The sequence below is a fragment of the Ornithorhynchus anatinus genome, chromosome 11 (genome assembly GCF_004115215.2).
Source record: "Ornithorhynchus anatinus isolate Pmale09 chromosome 11, mOrnAna1.pri.v4, whole genome shotgun sequence".
Classification (NCBI taxonomy): domain Eukaryota; kingdom Metazoa; phylum Chordata; class Mammalia; order Monotremata; family Ornithorhynchidae; genus Ornithorhynchus; species Ornithorhynchus anatinus.
This window is the reverse complement of record NC_041738.1, coordinates 9,476,750-9,504,434: the sequence shown is the minus strand read 5'-3', so window position 1 is coordinate 9,504,434 and position 27,685 is coordinate 9,476,750. Positions and strand designations below refer to the sequence as shown.

Genomic DNA, 27,685 nt, shown 5'->3' with positions numbered 1-27,685 from the left:
GTCCAACCTGATTAGTTTGTAATAATGTTGGTATTTGTTAAGCGCTTACTATGTGCAGAGCACTGCTCTAAGCGCTGGGGTAGATACAGGGTAAACAGGTTGTCCCACGTGAGGTTCACAGTCCACCCCATTTTACAGATGAGGTAACTGAGGCACAGAGAAGTTAAGTGACTTGCCCACAGTCACACAGCTGACAAGTGGCAGAGCCGGGAGTCAAACCCATGACCTCTGACTCCGAAGAGTACCTACCCCATTGCTTAGAACAGTGCTTGAAAACATAGTAAGAGCTTAACAAATGCCATTATTATTATTATGCAACATGTGGGGGCCTGCAACAGCAGTAAAAGTCTCAAGTAACTTTTTATCTTTCTCTCCCCCTCCACCCCCCAACACACTCTCTCCATTTTTCTTCATTCTCCTGCTTCTGCTCCTCAATGCAATTCTTGTGTGCCCTTCCAATTTTAATGTTACAAATATGCCAAAAGGTGGGGAAATTGTGTGATTAAATATGGTATTATGATTAACCCAGTGCTTAGAATAGTACTTGATGCAGAGTAAATAATTAAATACCGTAATAATGATAAGGATCAGGTTCACTAAGCATTTGCACTGGGGTAAGGACTGGGATAGGTATAGATAATCTGCTCAGACACAGCTCCTACTGCACCTGTGGCTCATAATCTATGAGGAAGGGAGAACAGGCTTCTTATTCACATTTCACAGGAGAGAGCCGAAGCACAGAGAAGTCAAATGATTTGGCTAATGTCACCGCAGGTAAGGGGCACAGCGGGGATTAGAATCCGGGTCTCCCATCACCCAGTGTCACATTCTTTCCACTAGGCCATGTTGCTCCCAGGTAGGTGGCGGTGGAAACTTATTAGGGTGAATGCCCATAGAGAGAAGATGTAGAAGGAGCCATACCATGAGCTGGTAACAAATATAATATTATTAAGTGCATACTGTGGGCCAGGAACTGTTCTAAGCAGTGGGGTGGACACAAGCAAATGTTGAGGCGGGGCCGGAGAGTAGACTAATTTGAGAGGAAGGAGGAGACGGAGCTCCGACCAGGGATCGTGTCTACCAACACTTGTATTTCCCCAGTGTTTTGCACATGCTAATTAATGTGGCCAGTGGCAAGAGCATAGGCCCGAGAGTCAGAGGACTGGGTTCTAATCCTACTCTGGCCCTTGTCTGCTGCATGACATTAGGCAAGTCACTCAACTTCTCTGTGCCTCAGTTCCCTCATCTATAAAATGGGGCTTAAATCCTACTCCGTCTATTTAGACCATCTCATATGGGTCAGGAACTGTGTCCGACCTGAATGTCTTGTATCTACACCCCAGGGCTTAGAACAGTGCTTGGCACATAGCGCTCCCAAATACCATTATTATAATTAGTATTATAATGTCATTTGAATGGGAGGAGTGAATAAGAAGGAGAAAGCCGATTGAATACCTTGAAGTTGATGGTGGGCTGCTTGATGAAGCGAGGAATGGGCAACCTTGGAAGGTCGATCAAGAATGGGAAGATCTGTTTAGAACCATGGGAAGGGAAGGAAGGAGAGGGGAGAGAGAAGGAGAGTTGTGGAAGTGAGGGACAGAGAGTGAGGAGCTCACGGCTGATGGAAAAACGATCCAAGCAGCAGAAATAAGTGAACTGGAGAGGGGAGAGACTGGAGGCAGGGAGACCAGTGAGGAGGCTGATTCATTGATCGAGTCAGAATGGGGCAAGTGCCTGACATGAGGTGGCAACTGTTTGGATGCAGAGGAAGAGGCGGATCTTGCGGGGGGGTGGGAGGTGGGGGAACATAATATTTAGCAACAGATGGAATGTGAGAATTGAATGAGAGGGAGGTGTCAAGGGTAGTGCCAAGGTAAATACTCCCCCAAGCCCTTGGCCAGTGCCCTACACAGGAGTAAATGCTCAATAAAGGCTGTTGGTTGAATGTGGTCCTCAGAGACAGGGAGAATAGGTGGTGGAGAGGATTTGAGAGGGAAGGGGAATACCATTTTAGATACAGTGAGCTAAAGCTGCTGGTGGGACATCCAATCAATGTATTTGAGTGCTGACTGTGCAGAGCACTGTACTATGCATTCGGGAGAGTGCAATATAACAGAGTAGGTAGACATTTCTCTGCCCAGAACAAGCTTACAGTTTAGAGGGAGGTTACAGTTTTAGAGGGAGAGTTGGAGACTGGAAACAAGAGCTAAATGTGAGATAGGGGCTTGTGTGATTGATTTGGAAGGTCATGGAAGCAGAGGGAGGGAGTCTAAAATGAGAAGGGAACTTAGAACTGAACCTTGAAGAAAACCCACCATTAAGCAGATACGAGGCGAAGGTCGAGCCGGCACAAGAGGATAAGGACCTACCAGAGGAGGACGGATCGATATTTTTTCAGAAGGAAGTGGTCTGGTGTCCGAATCAGCTGAGAAATCAGGGATGATTAGAGTGGAGTCTGTAAGAATTGGCTTGGAGGAGGTCATTGGTGACCTTGCAGAGCTTGGTCTCTGTGGAGGGAACAGAAATCGGTCTCACGGGACAAGTAGGGAGTTGGAAGAGAGGAAGTGGAGGCAGGGGGTGAGTTAAACCCATTTCAGGAATTTGGACAGGAATATGAGGAGATGGGGCAGGAACTGGAGGGGTTTTTTAGTACAGGGGAGATGGGGGCACTTTTGGAGGCATAAGGGAGGGAGCATTGGAGAGCAAGCAGTTGAAGATGGCCATCAAGCAGGGAAGAAGAGTCGGGTGCAAGTGGGTTTTCTTTTTGGAGGTGGGAGGGGATGGGCTCGGAAGAACAAACTGTGTGTGTGGATTTTGGAAGCAGGTTGGGAGATTTCTCGGAGATGCCTGGGATGGATACATGAGAGACAGAGGGAGAGAGGATGGGGGAGAGAAGGAGGAGAGACTTGTAGATGTGAAGGGCAAACCCTGAGGTGCTCACTGCTGGTGACTTCAATTTTGCTGGAGAGGTCATTAGGGTCAGAGAGGAGGAAGGTGGATGCATCTAACTGTAAGCTCATTATGGGCGGAGAAAGTATCCACCACTCTGTTATATTGTACTCTCCCAAGAGCTTAGTACAGTGCTCTGTACACAGTAAAAGCTCAGTAAATACCATTAAATGATTGCACTGGGGCATCAGGAGAGAACTAAAGGTAATAACTAAGCATTTCCTAGGTGCCAAGCACTGTACTTGGCACAAGTTAATCAGGTTAGACACAGTCCCTGTCTCACTTGGGGCTCACAATCTAGGAGGGAGAATAGGCATTTAATCCCCATTTTATCATAGAGGAAACTGAGGCACAGAGAAGTGAAGGAACTTTCCCAAGGTCATACAGCAAGCAGCTGGCAGAGCTCGGATTCTAACCCAGGTCCTCTGATTCTGAGGCCCATGCTTTTTCCACTAGGCCCTGGCTTCTAATCCCAGTTACGCCACTGGTCTGCTGTGTGATTTTAGGCAAGTCACTTCTTTGTGCCTCAGTTATCTCATATGTAAAATGGGGGTTAAGACTGGGAGCCCCCACATGGGACAAGGATGATATCCAACCTGATTAGCTTGCATCTAACCCAGAGTTTAGTACAGCGCCTGGCAGACAGTAAGCGCTTAAATGCCTTGAAATAAATATCTTCCTTAATCCTTATATTCAGCTAGCCAGTTCTATCTTTGCAACATCTGAAATCCAGCCAAACTGCTGTGACCTTGGTTGAAGCACTTGTCATAACTCATCCAGACTACCACATCAGCCTCCTCACCCTCACCGACCTCCCTACCTCCAGCCTCTCCCCTCTCCAGTCCTAGTTCATTCATTCATTCAATCGAATGTACTGAGCGCTTACTGTATGCACAGCGTATCTCCTCCAGACTACCTCAATAACCTCGATGACCTCCCTGCCTCCAGCTCTTCCCCTCCCCACTCATATTTCATTTAGACTACCTCAGCAGCCTTCTCACTGACCTCCCTACCTTCAGCTTCTCCCCTCTCCAGCCCATACTTTACTTTGCAGCCTGGATTATATTTCTAAGAAATTTTTCTGCCCACTTCTCCCCCCCCCTCAAAAGCCTTCAATTGTTTCCCAGGCAGCTCCACATCCAAAAGAAGCCCCTCACCCTTGGCTTTACGGCACCTGATTGGATCTCCCCCATCTGACTCCCACCTAGGAGTGAATCTCCTCCCCGCTTCCTGAGTGGGGAGCCAATTTGAGTGAGCACTACATCCTCAGACCTCTCCCTCTCTTTTTTCCAATTGAGGACAGTCTGTCTCCACACACCTGCTGTCCACAGCATCAAGCTCAAGGAAAAAGGTCAGTCAGCCAGTCAATCGTATTTGAGTGCTCACATTATGGATGCACTATATTAAGCACTGGGGGAGAGTACAATGGACATTCCCTGCAGTCTAGAGGGGAGACAGACATTAATATAAATAAATTACAGATTTATACATAAGTGCTGGGGGCTGGGAAGGGGGATGAATCAAGGGAGCAAGTCAAGGCAGCACAGAGCAAGTCAGGGAAGAGGAAAGGACCGGTTAGGGAAGGCCTTTTGGAGGATGTATGCCTTCGATAAGGCTTCGAAGGTGGGGAGAGTAATTGTCTGTCGGATATGAGGAGGGAGGGCGTTCCTGGCCAGAGGCAGGATGTGGGTGAGGGGTCTGTGGTGAGATAGGAGAGATCCAGGTACGGTGAGGAGGTTGGCATTAGAGGAGCAAAATGTGCGGGCTGGGTTTCAGTAGGAAAGTAGAAAGGTGAGGTACGAGGGGGCAAGATAATTGAACGCTTTAAAGATGATGGTGAGGACTTTGTTTGATGCGGAGGAGGATGGGCAACCACTGGAGGTTCTTGAGGAGTGGGGAAACACGGCCCGATCGTCGGTGTAGAAAAATGATCCGGGCAGCAGAGAAGGACGGACCGGAGTGGGGAGAGACAGGAGGCAGGGAGGTCAGCAAGGAGGCCGACAGAGTCATCAAGGCAGGATAGGATAAGTGCTTGGACTGATGTGGTAGCAGTTTGGATGGAGAGGAGAGGGTGGATTTTCGTGATTCCGTGAAGGTCCAACTGGCAGGATTTAGTAGTGGAAAGAATATGTCGGTTGAATGCGAGTTACGGGCTTGCGAGACCGCTGTTTAGAGCGCTGTATTAAGAGTTCAGAGTTCAAGTCAACAGAATTAGACCATAACGGTCTAGAGGGGGAGATGGCCATTAACAGGAATATCTTCAGGCTCCCCACCGGGTCCTTGTGTCAGAACCGTGCGCCTTCTGGGCTCGGCAGTGGCGGCCGCCCTGCTCTCTCCCGAGTCTTCCCTCCTTTGGAGGGGGCCGTTTCCTCCGTCCAGTGGAGAAAATTTGAGGCTCAGCATTGAGAAGGAAGATTCGCAAATGGAGTTTCCCGCTGCCCTCTAGTGGCCAATGGCGACGTCGCCCTGAGCTTTGCAGACTTTGCAAATGCTGTCTTCTGCTGTCCTCCTGTGGACACCTGAGAAATCACCTCTAAACTTTATTCCTCTCCCCGGACCAATTACCTTTATAATGATAATGATAATAATGATAATAATGTTGGTATTTGTTAAGCGCTTACTATGGGCCGAGCACCGTTCTAAGCGCCGGGGTAGATACAGGGTCATCAGGTTGTCCCACGTGAGGCTCACAGTTATTACAGATCAGGTAACTGAGGCATAGAGAAGTTGTGACCATTATAATAATGATAATAATGTTGGTATTTGTTAAGCGCTTACTATGTGCAGAGCACTGTTCTAAGCACTGGGGCGGATACAGGGTAATCAGGTTTTCCCGCGTGGGGCTCACAGCCTTCACCCCCATTTTAGTAATAATAATAACAATGTCGGAATCAGGTTGTATCAACCTCATTACATCGTATGTACCCCAGCTCTTAATACAGCGCCCGGCACATAGTAAGCGCTTAAATACCGTAACAAGAGGATGCACGTGCATTGGGACAGACTGATCTGAGTATCCTCTACCTGCCCCAGTACTTAGCTCAGTGCTTGGCTCATAAGAAGAACTTATGACAGATGGGCTAATCCTGCCCTGACATTATAATGAAACAGTTAACACGACTCATCCCTCCAGCTACTGACACTGCGGGGAGGATGGGAGAAAACGTTCAGCTTTTCTGAGCACGCGCTTAACCAAAGTTGCTGCCCAAGTAGAAGGTGGCCCGAGCTCCTGAAAAAGTGGCCGTCCTGCTGAATACTCACCCGCAAGCCCGGAAGGATGAACCCGAATCAGCTGTGGTTGGAGTAAACCCTGTGAAATCTGTAAACAGGGGCTGCCGCACCACAGGGAGGGACGGGGGCAGGAGAAGCCTTGTAAATGGCCGGTGATCCCAAAGGCTGATGGCCAAGACGAGGCAGTTGCTGTGGTGACCGCCAGTGATCAGAATGGAGAAACACGTGAGTGAGCGGAGGTAGGGTTATTCAGAATGCCTCTCTCTCTTTCTCACACAACCCCCAGATCTTTTTTCTCCAAATTGGAGGAAATCAACATTTTCTTATGTTGGATTCTTTTCCTCGATTGAGTCAATCTTAAGAAAGACTTCACCTCCGAGGGTGTGCTCACAGGTGATGGCCCCTGATATCTAGCTCCTGATAAAAACACAAACAGAAAAATTCAGAATGCAAACCCCCTTCCATAAACCAACGGATGCTCTTTATTGGTTTATGTCTCGAGATATGAGAATTATTTGTCCCTGAAAAAGTTTATCAGCAAATGAGCAACTTAAAGAGCTCTCGCAATACATTCATAAGTCGTGATTATTCAATTGTGAGTTGTCAGTAGACATTTACTGACGCCACTTTTGTTGCACGTTTTACAGTGGCTTTCAGGTGCTTTATTTCCTTGGCACTGCAAACAGATCTAAGATGCTACCTAGTGGGTTTACTCAAGGAGGATTCCAAGAGTAACTTGATTGGCTAGATCTCTCCAAAGACTTACTGCATAGAAGACATTTGATGCTGGCAGACAGACCACCTTCACATCGAGTAACAGATATCCCAGTGTTAAGTTCTTAATTTGTAATGAACCAAAGTTAATGGACTCACCTGTGTCCACCTTTTCATCTGAAGAAAATAATTTCAAAAATACAAATGAAGATGGGCAAATTGCTTTTCCATAGAACTCTGGACAGACAGGAAATAGGCCTTTCCTTTCACCGAAAATGTGACTAGAAGTCTGTAATAGCAGCATAATTTAATTTATCAAAAAAGCTAGTGCTAAAAAAAAGGGGGGGGAGTTTACACAAAAATGCTTAGTATCTCTGTACAAATACAACTGTGAAGAGTTTCAATAGTTGCACTGCCATTTACATAAGAAAACCCACTTCATATCAGGTTGTATTACCAAGGGGGAAAGGAGCTCCTTGCCCTTTCGCTGGATGGGCTCGACCCCGCCCTCAATCCAACACCATGGCCGAGAGCGCATTGAGGTCTCTCATATATGGGTGGGCTAGGAGGGTCTGGTCTATTTTCTGTCTCTGCTCGGCCTCGGGGAATATCTTCAGCAGAGCTGTTCTCAGCTGCTTGGTTTCGTTGGTGGACCTCTGTGGGGGCACGGCCAAGTCGGGCTGGATTTTGGTCAGGTTCGGGAGGGCCGGCAAATTCAGGGACTGGGGAGGCCAGGGAGTTGAGAGCAGTCCCTGGACTCTGGCTGGGGCCGGGCGGCTCACGGTGACAGCGGCATTGGTGTTTCGTAGCCCAGAGCCTGCTGCGGTCGGTCCTCCCTTCGGCTGGGTACCGGGCGGTGACGGGAGCTCCCTAGGATGGAACGATCTTGCTCAGTAAGTTTAGCCAAACAAGAGGATAGAATCAAGCAATGATATTTAGGGAGCGCTTTCTGTGTGTGCATGGCACCGAGCGTTTGGGAGAGTACAATACGACAGAATGGGAAGACACGATCTCTGTCCTTAAGGAGTTTGTGGTCTAGTGGGTGCTTACACCCTGACAGTGGACACCCTGAAATCCCAACATCATGTGGGTCTGAGGCTCAGGATTTGACCTGCTGGACTCCAGAAGCAAGACAACTGAACGGTGAGGGGGTTTGAGTCTCAGGAACTGAATCAATGATATTTTTTGAGCACTTACTATGTCCAGGGCACTGTATTAAGCACTTGGGAGAGTACAACATAACAAAGTTGGTAGACACATTCCCTGCCCATGATGAGCCTACAGTCTAGAGGGGTAACTCTGTCAGTAACTCCTGACAGATGGAATTCTGTCCAGATTTTAGTAAGCAGCTAAGAGGGGCCTTTTCTTTTAAGAGAAATCTGAAATAGGAAGGTGTACTGTGGATTCCGTGTCCAGAGGCTCACTCAATGAGACCCAAAAATACGACACACTTAATGAGCTCGCCTGCTGCCCGAATTTGCTTCAACCTGACTTAAAGAAGGATAATCTGGGAGGAAGAGGCATGAAATTTCAAGACAGATGGACAGACACAGAAGGGGCAAGGCAAGGGGAGGGAGAGGAGCAGGGAGGAAAAACAAGAGAGGAAGCTCATCCCTGACCCTTATTCTGACTCCTTATCTGGAAGTCCACAGGATGCTTTTGTTTGTCACGGTCATTCAGCTCTTCAAGTTGATTTCAATTTTAAGCAATGTTAAGCTTTGTTTACTCCTATTAGAACCTCAGTGAACACAGGTCTGGAATGGGGGGAATCCTGAGAGGCAATCAATGGTTGTTTTGGTACCCTGGCCTTACAGTACTTTTGACCTAATTTTCAAGTTCTTCCTTTTGTTTCCATGAAACTTTGAAGATAGGCAGAGGATTTTATTCACTCAGCTCTGGGGGAGGGAAAGGAGCAGGAACTCAAAAATCACTGCATTTTATTTCTTTTCCACTTAAACCATCAACAGCAACTGTTGCACAAAACCCTGACCTTTACTCTGGGTAGGTAAATAAAAGGGAAGTACACTTTAAACTGCTTAGTTCTGAGTTGTTGACCTGAAGACTAGGAGACTTTAAACTGTATTTTGGAAGGGAAATGCCCAGGGCAAACCTATCAAAGGACCATAATTAGGCCTGAACCTGCAGTTTTTAGTTGGGGGGGGGTGGAGGATTGATATTAGACTATCAAAAAGGCTTCAGGGGACTTTATTAAGGGGAGGGGGAGAGGAGCTTAGATCGAGCCTCTGTGGGACAGTTCTGAACATCTGACATCCCTGTACCACAGATACCTGGGCCAAGATAAAATTAATATATCCTGAAAATGAAAAAAGAATGGAAACTCTTAGGCTGCCTTCATAACCACGTGACCCTCTCTATAACTCTTCGTATCTTTTAAGGAAAAGTCATATATTGCTGTTCAAGTTTCAGTATCTGATATAGGGCCAACATGCTGGAAAATCCATCAGGAAAACAGCAGGTGAGCAAACAACCAGCTTCCCCACCTTTTCCTATGCCCTGCAAGCCCCTTAACTCTCAGACCAGTCAGAAAATACCTAGAACCCATCTGTATAGGCTGCCCTTGACTGTCTATGCTGTTCTGTTTGGTTTCTTTTTAAAAAGACACAGGCTTCCTCAGAAAACAGCTTGAAATTCAAGACAATTCCAAAAAGAGGGCAATACCCATGGAAGATATCTTTTCGAAGAAATTCCTCTAATCTAGGACCACTTCTTCCTAGAGGATCGTCAGGAACCATAAATATGTCCCCGGCAAATGTATACTGAAGCAACCTGCAATGTGAAGAGAGAAAAGGCAGTCTTTAGCTTCGGAAACTTCAAAAAAACCACCACATCTTTTCTGTTCTTGGAGGGGAGGTCAGCTAACTGCAGTTCCTAACCCCCTCCCCACAGCAGGGGTCACCTGACCGGCCAGGCTCAGGGGTCACTTGATCAGCCTACTGTGGGCTCTCCCGACAGCTGAAGGAAAAAGCTCAGTCAAATCCGCTTCCTCCATATCATGGCCCCATGGCAGTCGGATGAAGCGGCCTCCCTTTCCTTTTCAGGATTTCATTTGAACCACTTTCTTATCCAGAAGGTTGTAAGAGGGTTTGGAAGTGGTGTGACCCAACAGGGTTTTAGTTACCAATGAGAACTAGGCATCAGTGTTTCAGATTATGAGTGACACCTGATAGCAGTGGAATCCTTCTTGGGGTTGGGGAGAGTGGGTGGCGGGGGAAGGAGAATATCACTCTTTTCCAGAGAAGGCAAACCAAATTAAACTATGAAATATGGTGTTTTTGCCTTCGCCCTTTTCCAAAACCACACGTGTGTATGTATGGGGTGTGTGTGCATTTTGGCTTTGGTGTGTCCGCCTAAGAATAATGTAAATTCCCCGAGGATAGAGAACATGTCTTTGCTCTTTTTGCCTCTGGGGCCAAGAACCTGATTCCATTCAGGGTCGTGTGCTGTTCACAGCTCAAGGCTCAGGCTCCTGCAGGAAGCCTCAAAATATTAAAGTCTGGGAACACGGAGCAGGGATCGAGTCGAAATACTTGCCAAAACTATTTTCACTGCTTGCTTAACCCTGTCCAGGGGACAAAGATCAAGTCTTGTATTTCAGCTCATCAAGTTGACCAATGAAATAAAATCCCACCAGTTGGGGTATGACTGAAAACTATTTTTCTATTTTTGAATGATTTCCTGAAAATAGAATACTTGGCAGTGGTAGTAATGAATAAGCATGCCTAGGGGTAGAACTCAGGCCTAGGAGTCATAAGACCTGGGTTCTAATTCTGGCTCCGCCACTGGTTTGCTGTGTGACCCTCGGCAAGTCACTTCACTTCTCTGGGCCTCAGTTCCCTCATTTGTAAAACTGGGATTAAGATCGTGAGTCCCATGTGGGACAGGGACTGTGTCTGACCTTATTAGTTTGTATCTACCCCAGAGCTTAGTACAGCACCTGCCACATTGTAGGCGCTTAACAGATCCCAACCACAAAAAAATGAAAAGAAGAAGATCCTAATAGCTGGGCTTTTCATTACTGTCGATAACAAACACAACTGGTGAGGAGTGTTTCCGACGAGGCTGCAGGTCATTTACCTCAGCAAATAAGCCAACCTCCAGATCACCCTTTCCCCAAAACTCTACTCATCAGAGACTGTTAAATGAAGATTTTTTTTCTCCTTTTGAATCTCTTAATTATATTTCCACAGTATAGAATTTAGCTGGCCCACACACTTGATTACACTGTTACAGAAAGCATGAGAAAAGTTTTAACTATTAAGAATTCAAATGAAAATAAATTTCCAAAGCATCTTTTGATTTTTCACTTTCTGGAAATGAAGGAAACATGAAAAAGAATCTTACTTTTTCCTAATAATTTCTCTCCAGGACACAGATTCAGCCACAAATTCTCTGAAGTTATCGTTGGTTACAATGATGCCTCCAGTTTTGTTAGCAAGATGCAGCAGAAACCTATGGTAAGATTTTGAGGAGTTTAAATACGTAATCACAGCTGACTCTTCTCTCTCAGAAGTTTAGTATAGTGCTCTGCAATCAGTAGGCCCTCAATAAATACCACAGATAGACTGAGCAACAAATGGAATTAACAGGAAACTGCACTTAAAAATAGGGCATAAACCGGAATTTATGTCCTTTTGGATGGGAGATTGGTATCTTGCCACCAAAGGAATTAACACTGAATAAGCTCAAAGCTAAGACACTTAAGATTTGTTAACCAATGATTAAGGAGTACACTAGAATACTTAGACTGCGAGCCCTATGTAGGACAGGGACTATGCCTGATCCAATCATCTTGAGTCTACTCCAGCCCCTAAAACGGCGCTTCTCAGCAACTGCTGCTTCTTAGCAATACTAGAGGGGGGAGGGCATACTCTTGTAGCACAAATCATGAATGAACACCATCTCACAAGATTATTAGAAGGGAAGATTTTTAAGTGAAGAAACAATTTTCCAATAGCCATGACTTGTGGGTTACAAGTACAGAGAGAGTGGGATATAGTATCTTCCAAGAGGGCTACGAAAACAAGTAGGGATGGCTGCAGGAAACAATTATTTGCGGAGCTACTCTCGGGAGCCAGTCGGCTTTTCTTCCCTACTCAGCACGTAATGGGCAAGGGTTCAAATGAAAACATCCTGTCATTTTGCCTCACCCACCCTCTGACTCTCCTAATTTCTTTCCGGCCCTGTCTCCAACATCTCTGTCCTTCTCTCCACTCCTTCTGGTACTCACCTGTGCATTTTTGCAAGGCCTGTCAGCAGCTTCCCATGCCATTAGGCTCACTCCCGCCACTCACCGTTCCTCTCCAAAACCTTCTCCAACTCGTCAAGTACTCCCCCCACCCCTTTGTTGGGTTTAAAACATTTTTCTCATGCTTCTGGATGCCCTCACATCTGCACTATTTCATTCTATAGAGCAGGGCTGGCCAAAACCCAGCCTGAGCGGCTCTCACTGGTCCACGGCTGTAGTGGCATGAAATCAGTCATTCAGGCAGTGGTGTTCACTGTGCCCCTGCTGGGTGCACAACACTATACTAAATGCTTGGGAGACTACAACAGAGAAGGAAAGCCTGGAGGGAGGCACAGACATGAAAATAAATCACAGGAGGAGATGTACTTAAACACTGTGGGACTGGGGTATCTAAAGTGCAGATCCAAGTGCAGAGGTGACGCAGAAAGTACGGCAAATAGGGGAAGTGGGGGCTTAGGGAAGGCCTCTTGGAGGAGATGGGATTTTAGGAGGGCTCTGAAGATGGAGAGAGTGGATGTGAGTGCAGCTTCCCAACCACGCCACTGAGACCAGGGGCCGACAGTATCAGGAAGGAGCTGTCTCGGGGGTGAAAGGCGACTTCAAACCACCATCCAGGCCTGCAGCGTGGCCTGCCTGCTACATACACTTGCAAAATGCAGTGAGCAGCTCAGAGGTCAAAATCGCTTCCCACCTTTCCTCTAAAGGAAAGAGTTGGTGCTTCTCCCCTCTAAGATCAGCGGCAGACACAAAAGAATGGAGTGCAATTGCTCCTTTGGGCAAGCATCCGAAGCAGCATGGCCTAGTGGATGGAGCAAAGGCCTGGGAGTCAGAAGGACCTGGGTTCTAATCCAGCTTCGCCATTTGTCTGCTAGGTGATGTTGGGCAAGTTACTATGCTTCTCTGGCCTTGGTTACCTCATCTATAAAATGGGGACTCAGACTGTGAGCCCCACATGGGAGAGGGATTATGTCCAATCTCATTATCTTGTATCTACCCCAGCACTTAGAACAGTACCTGCTACAAAGTAAGCCCTTAAATACCATAAAAAAGAAAAGAGTGTTTCACCAATATTCTGAACTTAAAACAGGATACCTTTTATACTTTCACACCTCCTACCTTAATGAAGAGGCATTTCTTTCTAACTCTGAGTGCCAATGGGAACATTTAATACAGTCAGTATAATTGAAAGGTAAACCAAATTCACAGTTCTGTGCCCCTCTGAGCTGAGGAGGAACCCTGAAGGTGTGAGCCCTGGCAAAACTGCCTGATGTGGACGAACTTGTCTTGTACATGCAACTCATCCTTCTTCTACAGGGCAAAGGGAAGCAAACATGTGTCTCGTACCTGTCATCGTGAGAAGCAATTCGAGCTCCAAAGACCACCCGAGCAGGAGTTAAAGATAATATTCCCAGGTCCTGGAGTTGTGTTAGGAAGTGCTGTTCTGTTAATAGAATAAGGCAAACATGAATTCAGTGGGCTGGTCACTTCTTACAAATACAAATAACTTAAAAGTCCTTTGAGTTCCCTTGCAGGGATCTGTTTTAATCCAAGTGCCCCAGAGATCCCCAAAAGAGACTCTGCACTCAGAAGTTTCTGTCCCAAGGAGAGAGAAGGAAGTGAGGAGGGAGGAAGCTGAACAATTTCTTGGCCAGGGCATTGTAAGATCAGCCAATTTCCTCCCTCCCCAGTCTCCCGTGGATGGAATCAGCTCTCCAATCAAGGGGCCAGAATTCAGAATCTCAACGTTTTTCTTATACCGCCACCCCCTGCCCCAAACTCTATGAGTATTTCAGGAAATGTCTTTCATTTCACTTCCTTCTTTCTATCCGCTTTCCCCATTTGTAATTTCATCAAACCAGGGCTTTTCTTCCCTGGAATCGAGGATGCAGAAGAGACTGGGTTTCACTTGGTGAAACCCAGTCTGCTTTGCTTTAACCTCTATTCCCATTCTGGCTTCCCATGGTGTCTGACTCGACCCTCAAGAGTAATACCCAAACCCAAACACCAAATCCTTCAAAAGAAAACAGAAAACAATAGGAAAAAAATCAGTCTGCTGCCTCACCTGTGATGTTGGGATCACGCCGGGTTCTCCACTGGGGAACAAATACGGTGATGTTTCTGTTGCCGAGTTTCCAAAAGTACTCAACAGCAATTGCGATTCCTCGACAAGAAAAGAACTTGTTCAGACCATGACTGCAAAGAAGTAGATGACAACGGTCCCAGGTGAGTATGTCCAAACACTGTTCCAGAGGTTACAATTTCACATGGTTTGAAAACCAATGGGGGTAAAAAACAGCTATTCTATTCTATTCCTTGGACTTGAAGGTGATGTTTTTGATGGTGGGACAAAAATGTGGCTAAGAACAACCCATGACTGGCAATCTCTACCCCACCACGCAAATGCAAAGGATGGCTCCTTATTATCATCGTCATCAAAGATATTCCTTGAGTGTTTTGTGTGTCCAGAGCCCTGTGCTAAGCGCTTGGGAGATTACAGCACAACAGCGATGGTAGACATGTTCCCTGCCTACAACGACTTTATGGTCTAGAGGGGGAGATGGACATAAATACAAATAAATTGCAGGGCTGTTTTTGCTGCACCTAGAGTCTCTGGAGCTGCCCACTGTGGCTGATGTTCTTTTAGGGTGAGGTAGACAATTTCAAGGCACTGCCATTTATGAAATTGTCAGCAGGGAACCGTGCCTACCAACTCTGTTCTATGGTACTCTCCTAAGCGCTTACTACAGAGCTCTGCACATATCAGTTAATCAGTCATATTTGAGTGCTTACTGTGTGCTGAGCACTCTACCAAGCACTTGGGAAAGTACCACAGAACAGAGTTGGTAGGCATGGTTCCCTGCTGACAATGAGCTTATTCCATTGAAGAGATCAGATATGAATTGATTGACTGATGGGAAAAGATGGCTTGCTGGAGGGCAATGCCCCACATCTTTAGCTTGCTTAGGGTTTGTGTCCAATCCCTTCTAGTTGCCTTACTTGCTTCGTGAGGCATTTGGTACTCAGCCAGCCTCAGGAGCACCAGAGCGCTTACTTTTATCTGCTGAAAAAAGGGCCATAATTCAGGTAGCAAATCTTCTCAGTCTCCCATCTCTTGCAAAAGCTGCCCTGTGGTTCAGCTTTGACCAAAATGCAACCTCCGAAACCCACAGAAATGTGGCCTCCCTGCCTTCTGAAACAAAACTTGGAGGTCTGCAAACTGGCCAGTTGCATTTGTGGGTTCCTCTCACAGAACCGAGGAAAACTTAAGGCCTCCTCCTCTCCTGCAGAGATTTAGAAATTCTAGGTTTTGTGTGCTTCCTTCCATCACCTAATGCTGTTCAAAGTTTCATCCCGCTTCCATTTATACCAGGCTAAAAGGCTTCCTTACCCACCACCTTAGTTTCTTCCTCTCTCAAAATCTGTTTGGAGAGTGTCAAAATCAGACTGCAGAGGGCGAAGAACTAAAAGGCTAAGAACTGAGAGTACAATAAGAAGACTTTAGCAGAGAAAGCTGACAAAAGAATGTAGGAAAGCACCCATCTTAGAAAACAATCATATTTTAGGGGCCAAACCATTATATCAACTCTTCAAACTGACACTCAATAAAAACATCTACCACTCGAACGAGACCAGATAAGAGGAACCAAGTAGAAAGAGGATGTCCACATCATTATTTTCAGCAGGGAATTTACAATCGCCTTGGTAAGGGGCAGTGGCATCAAGAAGATCAGAATAAGCATTGAAAAAAACCAACCCTAAATTTTAGGGAAGGAATAAATGCACATTACTTCTCAGAAGAGAATTATAAAAAAAACCCCCAGAGAATTCCAAAATAGCTCAGAGATAAATCCGAGAGGGTAAGAAGATCATCTAAGATCTGAGTCAGATCAATGGTCTCCAATCATGGCAACAGGATGCTTGGACAGAGTCCACGTAATAGTTATCTGCCAAGATCTTCAACTTAATATTCAAGGGAGTTCCTTCTAATTTGCCAAACCTTCTTCTCTACCTCCCTCACTTTTCCTCTAGTCTCTACTGAGTTCAAAGCACCAGACAACACACCTGGGAAGAGTTCGCCAGAAGCCCAAGGCACAGTCGCTGCCAGTGGGGAAGGTGGACGTACTTTATTTTAAAATAATGGGAATGGGAGGAAGGATAAAGGTAAAACAGAGAGTTACATAAATAGGTCAAGATGAAACAGCTCAATCAATAATGGAATCAGTCAACTGATGATATGCATTGAGTACTTTCTGGGTTCGAAGAGAGGGCAAAATAACAGAGGTGGTGGACATGATTCTTGTCTTCAAGGAGTATATGGTCCAGTGGGGGAGTTGGACAATAAGATGAATTACACACAGGGAAGCAGGAGAGAACAAGGATATGTATATAAGTGCTGTGGGGGTGGGTGAGTAATAAAGTGCTTAAAGAGGTGCACACCCAAGTGCGGGGATGATGCAGAAGGGAGGGAACAGAGGGTAGGAAAATGAGAGGTTAGGCAAGGAAGTCCTTTTGGAGGTGATATGCTTTTAGTAGGGCTTTAAAGATAGGAATGGTGGTAGTCTTTCGGAAATGAAGGGGGAAGGAGTACATGCCCATTAAGTGCGGAGCGTTAGATTACATAACAGCTAAGGAGAGGCTGTTGGGTCGATGGCATTTGGGGTGTTGTGGATTAATCGCAGAAGACTAATAGAGAAGCAGTGTGGCCTAATGGCTAGAGCACAAGTCTGAAAATCAGAAGGACCTGGGTTCTAATCCCGGATCCGCCACTTGTCAACTGTGTGACCTTCGGCAAGTTACTTCACTTGTCTGGGTTCCGGTTATCTCATCTGTAAATTGGAGACTGAGACTATGAGCCCCATGTGGGACGTGGACTAAGTCCAACCCGATTAGCTCCTATCTACCGCAGTGCTTAGTACAGTGCCTGGCACACAGAAAATGTTTAACGAATACTATTAAAAAAAGACCGATTTCTCCAAACCCCTCTTGAACGTGTTCATCTCTGCAGCCTGTCCAACAAATCCCATATTTTTCCCACCCACATCATAACAATTGATAGGATTCAACAGTTAACAGCCACAACCACACCGGATCACAATCTGACTTGACTGATTTACAAAATCTCGAGTTTCAGGTAGCTGGCTAGAAAACTAGCTGAACGATCCTGCTGACTGACTACTGACTTTTCCAAGCGCTTCATATACTGCTCAGCTCAAAGAGAGCACTCAATAGATACCAGCAACTGCCTGAATGTCCCTAATTGATTTGGAAAAGGGGGTCAGAATCATCCACTTCCCCAGACCAAATAAGGTACTCACTGCATCTAACTGCAATAAGGAACAACACAGACTCGAGTCACCCACACTTACGCAATCCCATTCCTGATAAACGAGTTCAGTGATGGTTTACAAAACTAGGCCCTCTTAAATACTCTTCTGGAAGACTCCGAAATCAATTCTGTGATGATCCCCAAAGTACACGAAGGCAGGACCCAACAGGCTATTCGTTCCTTGGTCGTGACCTCAGCCAACATTTAGTATTTAGGGAGATACTAGAGGGGCCTAGATGGTCTTCTTCTTCCTTAAGGTTAAGGAAAGAGGAAGATTGGAGGCATGGAGCCTCCCAGATAAGGGCTCCTTCTGACTTTCCAAATGCCCTGACTTCATGAGGGTGGAAAAGGCATAAAGGATTTCAAAAACCTTGAATAACAACTGCTATAACGGGGCCTGCCCTTGGGGAAAACTTGGGTTAAAAATGGCTGGGGGGGAAGCCCAGAGCATTGTTTAGAACATAAATTTGTTTCCCTGAAATGTTTTTGTAAATCTTTACCAACACTGAACAGATGGTTCAATCGGAAATAGGAAGAGCAATCACAGGTCTCTGACCAAGCTAGAAATTCATGTTTAATGTTAGCATCAGCTTGCTAAATGACTACTCTCATTTCACCTCTCTCTTGTCAGCCTTCATCACCAGCCTGGTGCAAAACCACAGTGAGAATCAGCCTGTCTAGATCAAAGCTTTTCGCAAGGTTGCAACTCAGGAGTTTTTGGATCCCAATCCTACACTGCCTGAGGTCTCTAGGCTGTTGAGATCGATGACAGAGGGTTTGGGAGTCCATGTGGGTTTGGGGAGCAGCCAGGAGAGCAACATACTTGCAAGGGCAACGAACAACCCCGTACATGAAGAAAAGCTGTGTGGCCTAGTGGCAGGAGGACAGGCCTGGGAGTCAGAGGACCTGGGTCCTATGTAAGCTTATCTCTCTAGACTGTAAACTCATTGTGAGCAGGGAATGTGTCTGTTTATTATTATATTGTACTCTCCCAAGTGTTTAGTACAGAGTTCTGCATATAGTCAGGGCTCAATAAATGTGACTGAATGAATGAATGAACCTCGGCTCCACCTGCCTGTGGTGTAACCTCTGACCAAGTTGCTCTGCTTAGAGAAGTGCTTCAGTTATCTCATCTGTAAAATGGGGTTTAAATCCTACTCCCTCCTGCTTAGACTGAGCCCCATGTGGGATAAGGGACTCAATCCAACTGATGATCTTGTACCTACCACGGAGCTTGGAACAGTGCCTGACACATAGTAATCACTTAAACATCACTAAAAAAAAAGTCAAAACTAAAGCAAACATTTCATTCTCCCATAGGAAAGCAAAAGTTTAAGTGGTTACACTATGAGACTTGGGCCGCTACCGTATAAGTGCTGTGAACTGTCTTGGTCCAAAAGTCATCAACTAAGGGCGAGCATGCCAAAACCTCCCGGGAGACTGTGTGTGGCTTGCAAGACCACTGCCCCATTCCCATAGAAGCCTGCCCTCTAAATCTCCTCTCCTGATCTCTCTCCCTTTCTATAGCCTCATATCTCCTCCTGCCTTAAAGGCATCTCCATTGGATGTCCTCCTGTCACCTCTAATTTAACCCGTACCAAACACAGCTCCTTATCTTCCCACCCAAACCTGTTCTCTTCCGGACTTTCCGTCATTACATGGCACCACCATCCTCCCTGTCTCACAAGCCCTTAACTTCGGCGTTATCCTTGACTCCTCTCTCTCAACTCATATATTCAATCCGACCCCAAATCCTGTCAGTCCCATCTTCACCACATCACTAAAATTTGCCCTTTCCTGTCCATCCATACTACTACAATACAATCACTCATCCTATCCCACCTAGATTACCGCATCAGATTCCTTGCTGACCTCCCAACCCTTTCTCTCTCGCCACTGCAGTCCGCACTTCACTCCGCTGCGTGGTCATCTTTCTACTGACACGTTCAGGACACGTCGCCCTCCCCTCACCCCAAAAACCTCCAGTGGTTGTCTACCCACCTCCGTATCAAACAAAAACTCCTCACCATTGGCTTTAAAGCAGTCCATCACCTTGTCTCCTCCTACCTCACCTCATGGAGAAGTAGGCATAAAGCACTCACTCCCTCTAGTTTGGAAGTTCATTGTTGACAGGGAATGTGTTTGTCATATTGTTCTCTCCTAAGCACGTAGTACAGTGTTCTGCACAGAGTAAGCACTCAATAAATACCACTGATTGATTCTTTACAAAGAGAATCATAAAATTGAGAACTACCACTGGGTATTGATTATGATCACGGTTTCAAACAAATACTCACCCACCAGAATTTGTTTCCAATTTACTCATGAGGTGAGATGATATGAGTGGTGGTGGGGGAGGAGAAAGTAGAATAATGCACATTTAGGAATGTTTAAGCAGGGGGATTTCGATATTTGTCACAAATACAACGAGTAAGTCATAGTGATCATGAAGAGGTCATGCTTGATGGGTAAATGCGTATTTCAGAGTAATCTCAAAGTGAAGGGGGAGGCTACAGTAAGCAGAATCAGCAAGCTGCCTAGGCACCAGGGATGGTGTCTACCAACTCTGTTGTACTGTACTCTCCCAAGGCGCTTAGTGCAGTGTTCTGCTCCATAGGAAAGCTCACTAAATTCCACTGATTGATAGACGGATCTACTGACTGAATGGTTTGAATTGCCCAAAACACAGAGAGAGAACCACTTCACCATAACTGGGGAAAAAGAGACAAGAAATAGTAGAGGTCCACAAGCTTCAACATTCCTATGTGTAGCCCTTGGGAAGTATGCAACTTTAAATAAAGTCGCAAAGAGGAAGCTGAAAAACTTGCTTTCATTGATCTTTCCTAATTCAGGAGCAGTTACTCAAACAGTTCAGATTTGGAAGAAGATTCATTCAACAGAATCTATTTTTAATGACTATTCTTTTCAAAGTTAATCAGGAAATGAAAAGGGTGACACACCACCCTGATATTACTGCTTTCCTTGGGAACCACCCCCACCCCAACCTTGCAGTTCGGTTTGCTTTTCAAGGAGTCTTACGGCTGAGCACCTCTTTTTAGGTCACATTTGCAATTTTTACCAAGACCCACAGTGTTTCGGAAAAAGTCCGGTTTACCGACCTGACAGTAATATCGATATCCCAGCTTCTCTCAGTTGTCTGCTTCTCCCTACCTTACAAATACCTAAGCTTGTCCTCCTAGCTCACTTGAGCGCTCTGAGCAAGTCAGAGACAAACTGCAGGGTGTTTTTTCCACTCTGTCTTAACTCATTTGCATTTATTTTCTCTCCAGCATCGTTTGGGAACTCAAGGTGAATACAGAAAAACTGAAAAGGGACCCTGATTAGTCACAATCATGACTTGCATTTTACATCACCATTTGGCTAAAGAAATCCAAACAATGAGGAACTAAGGCTGAGCTCCAGAGGACTGGCTGATTGAAGTTGCACTCAGGGTTTTTTTTTTTCTTTTTCTTCTATTCAAGTAGTGTTAGGGTGCTGTGGGTCATTTGCTGGGTTTCCCCGATGAGAGCTGCCAAAAAGTCAGATGACAAGAAATGGTAGTTATAGTTGAAAACGAAGGCAAGGGATGTAGGGTTTAACTTCCTCTCTTCAAACTTAATATCTGACACTGCTGGCGTTTTCCCCAGGGCCAGTTTAAAAAAAACCCCAAAATCACACCTCTAATCCCACCCGAAGTCAGCCCTTCTACAGTCGTACATCTGGACCTGAGCTTCTCTTACACGAGGTTGCACTAGTGTTTTGACATGTCTGCCTGGAGAAAATATTGAACTAGAAGTTTTATCTGGCTGGTCATATATCACCACCAAACACATCCTTGCCAGAAACACCTGGAAATTTTGGCTGTACTTCAGGAAAGGTTTTCAAGGTTCGGCTAGTATCCTTAGTCTAATGTCAGAAGTTCTTTCTTTAGTTGCTGAAATGCTACCGTTTGCCACTATTATAAAACAGCAAGTGCGGTTAGGTTTGCCACATCCCTATTCTTTGGATTTCCTGGAGAAGACGGAGTGAGTGATTCCTGAGTAAGTCCAGAAAAAGAAAGAAGAGAAAACAAAAAATGCTATCTGGTTCCAGCCTAACTAGGAGATTTCATTTAATTAAGGTGATAACAGGCAAGAGACTCAAAAGGATAGAGCAGAAGCAACGTGGCTGAATGGAAAAGACAAAGGCCTGGGGGTCAGGGGAACTGGGTTCTATTCCCAGCTCTACCTGCCTGCTGTGTGATCTTGGGCAAGACGCTTTGATTCTCAGGGCCTCAGTTTCCTCATCTGTGTAAAATGGGGATAAGACACCTATTCTCCCTTCCCCTTAGACTGTGAGTCCCATGTGCACTCTGTCCTATCTGATTATTCTGTACCTATCCCAGCTCTTGGAACAAAGAACTTATCAGATTCCACAATTATTATCATGTACTTAAGTTGAGAGAGAGGCAAAGGGAAAAATGAGTCCCTTTTTAGAGGTTAGTTATCCAGATGTTATATATGTAAATACTGCATATTTGATGTACACAGATAAACAGCTTTGAATTTTTTATCAGATAAACTTGCCTGTCCAAACTGCACTTCTAACCAGATGTGGGAAAGTCCTGGGGAAAGGGTACAGTAAGCTTCCCTTGCTTCAGGCAGTGCTTATTGGAATAAACGGCTGCTCACGTCAAGGCTAGGTTGCAAAAATCAAGAGGGAAAAGTTCTGAAGACTGAACAAAATTAGGCCTGGTGTTTGAAATAGTTGAATCTAATTTGGTCTGGCCACCTGGATTTTTACATGTAAAATGAGAAACAGGGTGACTCAGTGGAAAGAGCACGGGCTTGGGAGTCAGAGGTTGTGGGTTTTAATCCCGGCTCTGCTACTTGTCAGCTATGTGACTTTGGGCAAGTCACTGTGCCTCAGTTCCCTCATCTGTAAAATGGGGATTAAGACTGTGAGCCCCACATGGGACAACCTTATTACCTTGTATCTACCCCAGCGCTTAGATTAGTGCTTGGCATATAATAAGCACTTAAATACCATCATCATTATTATTATAAACATATACAGCTATACAGACACACTTCTTAATGGTTACATAAAACTGATCAATTACCATTCTAAGCACAAAATGAACAAAGCAATAGGCAGCTTTTGATTGTGAAACTAAACAAAAAAATTTTAAAAATTCCAAAAATTCCATTTGAGATTTTAAAATAAAACTCCTGGTAAAGTTCTTCCATTGTCCTTTTCATAGTTAACTTTCATCTACACTTGCATGGATGATAGGGGACTGTCACAATAGACTGGGAAATTTTCAGTTGAATCTTGTTGCCAAATTCACTTTAGGACACCAGACAGCCAACTCCTCCTCGGGCCTTGACGCAATTCCGACTGTGAGCAAACTGAGGTCAACTCACTAAACCCGCCAAAAACTTCAAGTCTTCAAAATACCACATGCATTCAATAGTTACAAGAATATAGCACTGAAGTGTTAGGCTTTTTGATTTGCTGCTCTTTCACGGTAGTTTCTGTTTACAAAACTTTGTTTTCGAGTAGTGAGTCCTTCTCTCTTGCCATTAATAGTTCAGGAATTATTCTTGGAGAGAGTGACGAGCCATAAAGTTCCAGGTTTTCTAAGTTGGAGCTGCTGAAATTCCGAGGGCAGCTTGAGTCAAGTGAGGTCCTCCTTTTTAGTACCATGGGAGAGGGCGAGGAAGCAGAGAAGGAGTGGTTCTTAGTTAAGTGCTCAGTACACATTAAGTACTCAATAAATATCACTGATTGACGGTGAGCAACAGATAGTGGAGAGAGGGATGGGGGCTGGGTGCCCCACTTTTTCCTGCTTTGGGCACTTTTGGGTGGAAGCTGGAGAGAGGGCTGAAGCAGCAGCACACTGCAGCCTGGACATTCACGAAGTAATAATAATAATAATACTAATGCACAGGCGTGTGAACAGGCCAGCAAGTGAACAGCAGAAATCTCCAGCCCACAAGCTGTAGTCTATCCACCCCTGATCTAGACTGTAGACCCATCAGACTCTAATCACCTGGATAGCCGGGGCTTCTGATGAATTCTCTCTAGGGCTTCCGTACAGTGCTCTGAACTCAGCAGGCACTCAATAAACACCATTCTCCAGGAATGGACTGCTCTTCCCCACACCGCACAGTCCTTTTCTAAATAGGTTCAGGAAGCCCCAATGATGGCAGTATACCATGATGGATGGACCATCAGTCTGATTTCCAGGATGGCATTATTATTTATGTTCTCAACTATAAATACGGGAGAAAAAGATGTCTTCAAGACACCTCTACTTGGATGTCCTCCCATCGGCTCAGACTTAACAAGACTAAAACAGAACTTATCTTCCCACCCAAACCCTGTCCTCCCCCTGACTTTCCCATGGCTGTACACGGCACCACCAACCTTCCTATCTCATAAACCCATAAACCTTGGTGTTATACTTGAATCTTCTCTCTCATTCAACCCACATATTTAAGCCACACTAAATCAGTTTGACCTTCACAACATTGCTAAAATCCACCCTTTCCTCTCCAACCAAACTGCTATCATGCTAATCCAATCACTTACCCTATCCCGCCTTGATTAGTGTATCAGCCTCCTGCCTCTCTCCACTCCAGTCCATACTTCACTCTACTGTCCGGAATATTTTTCCACAGAAAAGTTGAAGCCATGCTTCCCCTCCCCTGAAGAGCCTCCAGTGGCTGCCCAGAATCCACCTTCACATCAAGCTGCCAACACCACCAGGGTTTCCAAGCTGGTTCCATGGACCCTGGCTCAGGGCCTGGAGAATACTCTCCTGGCTATATTGCACTTCTAAACAGATGTGGGGAAGGACCGGGGAAGGGGTACAGCAAGCTTCTCTAGTTTCAGGCAGTACTTACTGGAATAACTGGCTGCTCATGTCAAGGCTAGGTTGCAAAAATCAGGAGGAAAAAGTTCTGAAGACTGAACAAAATTAAGGCCTGGTGTTTGAAACAGTTGAGTCTAATTCGGTTAGGCCATCTCATTTTTAAATGTAAAACGACCTCAGGCTCAACTGGTTCAATTCTCTGGCCTTTTACATTACTACCCTGGAGGGAACCAAAGGTAGGTGAAATTGAAAAATAAGATGCACCTTTGGTTTTAAAAAAAGGAGAAAATCCCTGCATTTCCAAATCATAACTGAGGAAGGAGCAGAGGCCTGGAAATCAGAGTTCTCACCCCAGCTCTTGCCACTTGTCTGCTGTATGTTTTTTTTAAAAAAGGTATTTAAGCGCTTACTTTGTGCCAGGCACTGTTCTAAGCACTGGGGTCGGTACAAACTAATCAGGTTGGACACAGACCATGTCCCACATGGGTCAGAGTCTTGTTCCTCATTTTACAGATGAGGTAACTGAGGCAAAGAGGAAATGAAGCGACTTGCCCATGGTCACACAGCAGACAAGTGGCAGAGCCGGGATTAGAATCCAGGTCTTTCCGACTCCCAGGCCTGTGCTCTACCCACTAGGCCACGCTGCTTCTCTGACAATCTTCGGCGAGTCACAACTTCTCTGGGCCTCAGTTTCTTCATCTGCAAAATGCAGATAAGAAACCTGCTTTCCCTCCTCAAATTATAAATCTCATGTAGGACTGGGATTGAGTCCAGCCCACTTATCCTGTATCTACCTCAGCACTTACCACATAGTCAATCCTTAACAACTATCAAAAGTATTATCGCCATTCTCATTACTGTTCTTGGAACCAATAAGGCTAAGTCCCTTTAAGGGTGTCACTGCAGATACTATTATCTTCACTGTGAAAGGCTAAATTTTTGTTGGGGCCCAACAAGAACTGAAAAACAGGTCCACCAGGGAAATGCAGAAAGCAAAGAGAAGGGAACACCATACATAGCAAAGCAAGTAGAAAGGTTAAATAATTGGCAATGGTAAGCCCAATTGCTAAATAGTCTGAAACATCAAGATCTACCCTAAAACTGAGTTTCTTGAAGAAATTGAAGCACGTAAAATTGAATGCAACCCCACAATCATATTTGTCATTTCTGCTTTGCGAACAGGCCTGTTCAAACTGTACCTTTTTTCCTTAGGATCACAATACCATCTTAACCACCAGATATGATAATCATAATTGAATGTGAACTGTGAATTGAACTGTGATTTTACACTGCTGCAGTTTTAAGTCATGACACTGATCATCTTTACATAGGTTAAAACAGTTCTCCAAATGTACATTAAAAAAAAAAAGAGATCTCCAAAGCTGACAGGGTTGAGGAATTCCTTTCTCTTAAAATAGGAAGCTCTCAAGGCTACTTCTTTGAATAATTCTCATCAGCTGACAAAGTCCACGTTCAAATACGTTATAAATTATCCCTAAAGAAAAATATCAGAAGCATTTCTTCTAAAAGCCTTCTCTGAAGAGAAATGTCACTTTTAAGTAGAGATGACTGAAAGGAAAATGTATTGTGGTTTTTCTGTTGCAAAATAACCTTAGACTGGGTTTTGTTTTAAATAAACCTTTAAACAATTCTTCTAGAAACTTATTCCATTTGATTCATCTTCTCGCTCTTCTGCTTGTGTGTGTTTCTGTCTCAGAATTCAGAGCTAAAAAGTTATCCAAATGCAGGGAAGCCATCAGTTAACATGGTGCCTTTGCAGACTGTGGTGACTGGAGGTCATGAGGGAAGACGGTCTAACCACAGCTGAGCACTACACACAACAGTTCTGAATACCCTACTACTCTGTCCCGTGATGAAGCTTTTCAGGTCTATTTTTTTAATCCCCAAAACAACAGGCAGTCCAAAAAAAAATCAATACTGAAGGAGAAGCAGTGTGGCCCACTGACTAAAGCCCAGGACTGGGTTCTAATCCCGGCTCCTTCGCTTGTCTGCTGTGTGACCGAGAGCACGTCACTGTACTTCTCTGTGCCTCAATTCCCTCGTCTGTCAAACTGGGGTTAAGATTGTGAGCTCCATGTGGGACAGGGACTGTGTTTAACCTGATGAGTTTATATCTAGCCGAGCACTTAGTACACTGCCTGGCACAAAGTAAGTGGATAACAAATAGCATTAAGAAAAAAAAAAAAGGAAACAACACTTGGGTTGAAAGTCTCACATCTCCCTAGCTCTCCGAGGTTCAGAGATGCCACTACCTTGCTGGTCAGGCCTCACCGGGCTCTCACTGCTGGGTGGCCCTCCCACTCCTACAGTTTGCACCCAAAGCCAAGGTGCACGTCACGGGATGTCGGAGAGGCCGACGGGAGTGTGCCTGAATCTATACCGACCACCTGAATCTGGGGTAGGTTTGGTTTTGGTGCCCTGTGCTAAGTCAACTGTGCCTTTTACCGGCATGTCTTCCTGAAGACAGCAATGTCCATAAGAGAGCAAGTCCTGGAATGGAGCTCACCCTGAGAATAATCCCTGTAGAACCTAAAGTCCTACCCTGTCGACCTACATAAAAACCCAGAGGGTCCTATGAGGAGCTATAAAGAGGGCAGAGGAATACTCTCCTCTGCCATAATGATGACCATTCTGGGATCCAGGCTTCAGGCTCTGCTCAGTAGTGGAATAGATCAGGGTGTAGAGATGACTCTTACCCCAGCTTCTACACATAATAATAAAAATGGTCCTCTACACTCTAAGCTTGCTGTGGTCAGGGAACATATCCATAGACTCTGTTATATTGCTATATTGTACTCTCCCAAGTGCTTACTAGAGTGCTCTGCACACAATAAGTGCTCAATAAATATGATTGATTGGTACTTGTTAAGCACTTACCATGTGCCATGCACTGTTCTAGACATTACGGTAGATACAAATTAATCAGGTTGAACACAGTTCCTGTCCCACACGGGGCACACAGTAAGGAGGGAGTAGGAGTTAAATCCCATTTTGCAGATGAGAAAACTGAGGCCCAGAGAAGTGAAATGACTTGCCCAAGGTCACACAGCAGACACGTGGCAGAGCCGGGATTGAAACTCGGGTCAGCTGGCTCCCAGACCTGTGCTGTTTTCCATTAGGCCACACTGCTTCTCTACACATTACCATATTTGACTGGAGAGGAGTGTCTCTAAGTCAGGGAGCTCTGTATAACAGCAGCTGGGCCTTTCCAAATTGAGGTGAGGGTATAAAGTGCCAGTTGATTGGCGAGAGCCAGGAGAGGTGCATTTCACTGTTCAAGAGTTAGTGTGATCCCACCACCCTTGGAAAAAACAAAAAA

The 27,685-nt window shown here is 45.3% G+C and overlaps 1 protein-coding gene across 1 annotated transcript in view; it reads right to left on the bottom strand.

The window, feature by feature from the left end:
• Positions 1 to 6,639: 6,639 nt before the first annotated feature.
• N4BP1 (NEDD4 binding protein 1) overlaps positions 6,640 to 27,685 on the bottom strand; it is a 42,013-nt gene continuing 20,967 nt past the window's right edge. Inside the window, exons 3-7 of the mRNA XM_007669426.3 lie at positions 14,223 to 14,353; positions 13,505 to 13,601; positions 11,257 to 11,364; positions 9,574 to 9,681; positions 6,640 to 7,764 (exon numbers count right to left, since the gene is read on the bottom strand). Of these exons, the coding sequence (XP_007667616.1) occupies positions 7,404 to 7,764; positions 9,574 to 9,681; positions 11,257 to 11,364; positions 13,505 to 13,601; positions 14,223 to 14,353 (805 nt within the window). The 3' untranslated portion in view covers positions 6,640 to 7,403. The remainder of the gene's footprint in view (positions 7,765 to 9,573; positions 9,682 to 11,256; positions 11,365 to 13,504; positions 13,602 to 14,222; positions 14,354 to 27,685) is intronic.